At 34.7% G+C, this 5,657-nt stretch overlaps 1 protein-coding gene across 8 annotated transcripts in view; it reads right to left on the bottom strand.

Moving 5' to 3' along the window:
• Positions 1–1,338: 1,338 nt before the first annotated feature.
• Positions 1,339–5,657, bottom strand: part of LOC111871137 (molybdate-anion transporter) — a 6,399-nt gene continuing 2,080 nt past the window's right edge. For 7 of the 8 annotated variants that reach the window (XM_023864042.2, XM_033754469.1, XM_033754450.1 and 4 more), the window contains exon 3: positions 3,713–4,825. In XM_023864042.2, the coding sequence (XP_023719810.1) occupies positions 3,737–4,825 (1,089 nt within the window). In that variant the 3' untranslated portion in view covers positions 3,713–3,736. Of the gene's footprint in view, positions 2,280–3,712; positions 4,826–5,657 lie in introns of those variants that run through there. The other variant, XM_023864291.2, reaches the window with a different exon arrangement.

The following is a 5,657-nucleotide window of genomic DNA, read 5'->3' as shown; positions in this document are numbered from 1 at the left end:
AATCCAAAAAAAAGCAGAGGCAAATGTCACATAAAGAGTAAGTAAATGTATCCCTGTAACAGGCCGTGGAGGCCCATAGAGTTGTGAGATGTTCAGGTTCCCACATTTTCTAGACAATCAGCTCACAGATGGAGGTAAGGTTGTCAGCCCTATTTGCTGGCCGCCCTTTACCATACATATACATATATACATTACATTCTGTAGATCCAAAGTAAGTCAGAATGACTGTAGGATGTGGAACAAGTCATACAAATACAAAATCCATTAATACAGTACAACTGAGACACAAAAAAAATACATATATAAGTCAATACTGTCAACTTATGCCATGTACATAACCTTTTAAAAGGACGAGTCGTTTTTAGACAATAGGAATTCATCAACAGAGTACAATAAGTGCGTATTTAAGTATCCTTTCAGTGTTAATTTAAATTGCGCCTTTTTATTCATTAGACTTTTGAGACTAGATAGATTGTTGAAAATTGTAATGCCAAAATAATATGCGCTTTTCTGAAAACATGTCAGGTTAGCAACCAGTCTATGGAGATGGTGCTTGTTTCTTGTGTTAACACTGTGTACATCCAAATTGGTCTGAAAATGTTCTTGGTTATTTATAATGAAGCTTAATAATGAAAATATATATTTACATGGAAGAGGTAAGATCTGTAATCTCTTAAATAGCTCTCTACAAGAATTTTGAGGTTTTATGCCCACCATGATTTTAACAATTTTCTTTTGTGTAAATACTTTTTTGCTGTCAGATGAGTTACCCCAAAATATTAATCCATACTTCATTATAGGGTGAAAGTAGGCAAAATAAACTGATTTCAGTGTATCAATGTTGCTGACATGTAACAAAGCTCTTACTGCATAAGATGCCCCACTTAACTTCGGAACCAACAATATTCCAAGAATATTCCTGGTACTCATTTCTGTTAGAGGCTGAGTCGACCCCAGGGCCACGGTGTGGCTGGAAGGATTAGGTAAATTGAAAAAAAAAAACAACATAAAGAGCATGGTAATTTAATTTTCTCAAAATGTTAAAAGTCAACATATAAATCACTGATTTTTAATCAGTATACTTTTTAATAACTTCAGTATATTATGCACAAATTGAGCAAATTTGTTTCACAACAGTTTAGTTACAATTATTTTAAAAAAATACATAATTCAACAACATTTTTAACATATAAAACAAAACCACGGTTCAGGTATAATAAATATTACATACAAAATTAAACCTGTTGTTCACACTTTGTTCCTGGGTGTATGCTTCCTGAGCATTGACCATTGTATCACAGTAATACTGCCAGATCTTAATTATGGGTTTCNGATATTCTATATCATGAGTAACAGAAGGACACTAGGCAAAGGAAATTCAGTAATTCATAATTAACATTAATATATGTAAATGGGCTGGGGCATGATGCCGACCACTAACCTCCATCTAGTGCTGAGGTCAAGAATGGTGGAGCTATACCTCAACCCCAGACCTCTTCATGGGTGGTGTTCAATTAATTAAGATCAGGGACAACTCTACCTTTAAGTTGGGCTTATAAAGTTCAGACTTAAATGTTGTTCAGACCCAGAAGTAATTATAAATTTTCATATTTCTGCATACTATAAAAGAAGTATTGTAACTGATATTGGAAACATTTTCTGTTTAAAGTCACATATTTTAACACTACATTGTAATTAAAATGAGTTTCTACTTTTAACAGAAAATTTACTTTCTGGTCAGCTGATGTGTACTTTCTGCCTCTTAGCTGTTTAATGTCAATGTTTTTCATTTCAGTGTAAATGAAATCCTGGATCCTTATTTCATTTAGTTTTTGCTTTCATATGGTTGACTAGACTAAAAAATATCAGTAAAAGGATGATAACTTTATGCTTCAAATTTAACTTTGTTCAGTTATTAAACATAAATAAATACATATGCCCTGTACTTGCTTTTATTGCAAAGCTATTGAACACTGCACAGTAAGCACTCTGGTGCACTGGGATTAAATTTTATGGAAGTGAACTACTCATTAAAGTTGCATACTTGTGAAGGGAATGCTCTATCACTTTTACATTGCTGATATCACTTCAAAAAAATAAAAGCCATAATTACAATTTTTAAACATAATGTAGTAAAGAAAAAAGTATATAGTGTACCAGGAAACTTTACTGCCATTATAAGAGTAGGGTTGACACCAGTGACTTGACTAATTCCCTTACACAACTTCAATGATAAAATGCCAATCTTCTTTCATTTTCTATGGGCCAAGTGTGATAGACTGCAAAGATAAATACAGCGTGCTGTATTCAATATTACTCGTACAGGTATATAGAAACAATACATATGTACAGAAAAATGATACAATATGTACACAGACAAGAAATTATTTTAAGAAAGTCACTTGCAGTTCATAAAATATATAGTGCTATAACATGTACCAATGTGTCAGTGATTCATACACTAGTAGCCGAGTTATGAGTACAGGGTCAGTATCAAACAAAGGGGGAAAGAACACTTTCCACTGCCAATATTTGGCATTTTCATTTTTCATCTTTTTAATCACTGGTGCTGAACACTCCTACAAACATGTAAAACTGAGAATGAATCCATCATGGTTTGGGATAATTCATTCCAAATCTATCTCTACTTAATAAATTAGGGCCTAAAATCTCACTACAATTACTTTACATATGTATATTAGATGATATAAATTGTGGCATAGAAATTTTACAATATAAAATATAATTTTTCATAATTCAAAATATGTACAGTTCATTCGCAGCTGGCTCTAATACTGTCACTGGTTATGTGAATAAACTGGGGAAAAGTGACACATTTCTCAGATGTATGCAGAAAAAAATATCAGAGCTGTTACTTTCAGTCAAGAAAATAAAAGTTAAAAGAGATAACTTAATTATGTATATATATNGTGACCAGAGTGGTTTGAACGGCTGCTGTACTGCGATGTGGAAAGCAAATGGAAAAACTACCACATTATCACTTTTCCTGGATAGTCTCTTTCCAAAAACAGAAGATCGCATTAAGTGGAGGAACTGTTTTGGAAGAGATTGTGGACCTGTCGTCTGACAGATTACTGATGAATGAATGAATATATACGGATATTGTTGCAGGATGACCTTCTGTCATGCAAGCATTATCCACACTTATATAAGTTGTTTCTTTTTGCCCACCAACATGAGGGTTCTTCTCCAGCCAGTAAACAGAGGTGTCATTTCGAAATTTAGGGATTACTACCTCAAAGCAACAGTTGCAAATCATATTGGGATGGAAAAAAGCAGACAATTTTTGTATATTAAAAACACCATAGACATAGCTGCAGAAACCTGGGAAGAGTTGTCTCAATCTTGCTTTTATGGTGTCAGTAGATCTAATATCTGTCTGGTCTCCATTGTTTGCTTGTAAATAGAAACTGTTTTTTGCGCAGTGAAAGCTGTTAGTTTCCTGTTTAAATTCTTTAATGTTGTTAGTCCCCTGTTAATGACACCATTATTTCAAATATCTGAGTTTCTAGGAGACAAGGTGATCAGTCTAAAGAAACTTATTCTTACAGAAAGAAGCTCAGTTCATACCGAAAATACTACTAACCTTGTTTTTTGTGTGTTCCTATAATGTACTGTTTTGTTCAGAAGATAATACAGGGTCCGGCAAATCAACCTCCCGTATTTCAAAAGGCAGTTACAAACAAACAAAGANAAACTTTTAAAATATTCTGTACTATACAGATTCCATAATTAGTTTTATATTCTCATTTCCTCTCTTCAGAGCCTTGCAAAAGACTAGTGCTAAGAAAAGTAAAATAATACACATGAGGAAAGCTTTAAGACTAGAAACTGCTGTATCAAAAGAAAATTCCTTGTCACTGTGTACACTGTTCTTAAACCAAAGAAGACTTAAACAGGTGAACATATTCATAGGAATACGATACCAATTTGCTATGCTTGCTCGGAATTGTTCTGGAATTATCTGACTTCGAAGGTACCCTATTGCTGGGAAGTACATTCCCACAGCAACTTCATATAGGAGAAAAGCAAAGAAAGCAACTAATGTATATTTTCCTGTATCTTGTGGATATAAGGAGACCATTTTCATTGCTCCAGCTGACAGGATTATGGCAACAAGAGCAAGGAAAAATGACATACGTAGCAGATGTTCTGCCAAGCAATTTCGTGCTAGAAGGAATGAATATATAGATGAACCAATCATGATACAAAGCATGAAACATGAGAAGACAATCCCTAGTGGAGGCCTTAATGGTTCAAGGGCTGGTGTCCAAAGGAACACAAAAGTGTACATCACTGATTCAAAGAGTGATTGGATTATTCCTAAACATAAAACTGAACTACTTCGTGTTCTAAAAATAGCTTCAAGTGAAGCACAACTGTAATTAAGAGCGTAGGTAGATTTAATGTCATTTTCCTCCCACATGTACATTGTTACAAATGCTGATATTAAAAAACAGGGTACTGCAATCATGAACGGAGAGAGAGGACCAAACTGGGCCCATTCTGCAGCAATGTTTGACACAACACCAGCAAAAATTGCAAGAACACCATTATAAAACGTTGCTTTAGCCAATGTTAAGTTGATCCACTGATGTGGAAAGTGGAATTTCTGGCTGTGCTGGTGAACATACCATGCTTCGAATGTTGAGAAAAAGATGGAGGTGCAGATTCCACCCAGAATACGTCCTATCATCAAAACGGAGAACACTGGGGAAGCTTTGGTGAGGCATGAGATGGCATAAAGAAAACTATATGCAATGCATAATCTCCTGCGGCCAAACTTGTCTGCTAGGATCCCAACCTGCAAGAAAGCATATATCTGACATAAATGTACAAAATTAATGTTTCTGGACTTATAGAAATATGTGTACATTTTTTCAAATGCATGTATCTCATTATTTTGCCATAGAATTATGATAGAAGTATTGGAATATGAGAGGAATACAAAATTTGACTACCAGTTCTTATAACCCATATTAATGCCAAATTATATCTGGCACTGATATAGTATTGTTAACCCTTTAAAGTAAAGTGGGTACTGTAAATATAACCTAATCTACCACTCAGAACCTCTATACTTTGTACACTGAGAATATGTCCTGTATCATGCTCACAATATGCAGTAATTATTTTTGACCATCAGAATTGCAAAAACATTATTTATGTAAGGCAGAAACTGTATTTTTAAATTAAGATGAACTTCAAACTTCAATGGGTTATAAAGAGCACTATCTTCTGGAATGTAATACTGCATTCATCTTACTCTGTGTTACTCTTCGACCCTGAAGATGGAGGCAGTATGTTCCTCCGAAATGTGTAGGGACTTCAACTGGACTACATGGCACTATATTCCAAAAAATAATATGTTCATAGTCACCACTGTGACAATCTCAAACTCAGAGGATTTAATAACCTGACATTTCATACTCTGCACTCAGTGAAATATGCTTTTGGACACAGTGCTTCGTTATTTAGTGACCATGTAAAAAAAGGTAAAGCTATTCCTGTAACTGGGCGTGTAGGCCCATAGGGTTGTGAGACATCGATGCTCCCACATTTTCTCAAGACAATTGGCTCACAGATAATGGTCAAGTTGTCAGCCTTACATGCCAGCCATCCTTTACCCCCCCCCT

This window comes from Cryptotermes secundus, unplaced genomic scaffold (genome assembly GCF_002891405.2).
Source record: "Cryptotermes secundus unplaced genomic scaffold, Csec_1.0 scaffold112, whole genome shotgun sequence".
In the NCBI taxonomy this organism is placed as follows: Eukaryota; Metazoa; Arthropoda; class Insecta; order Blattodea; family Kalotermitidae; genus Cryptotermes; species Cryptotermes secundus.
This window is presented reverse-complemented; position numbering and strand designations above follow the sequence as displayed.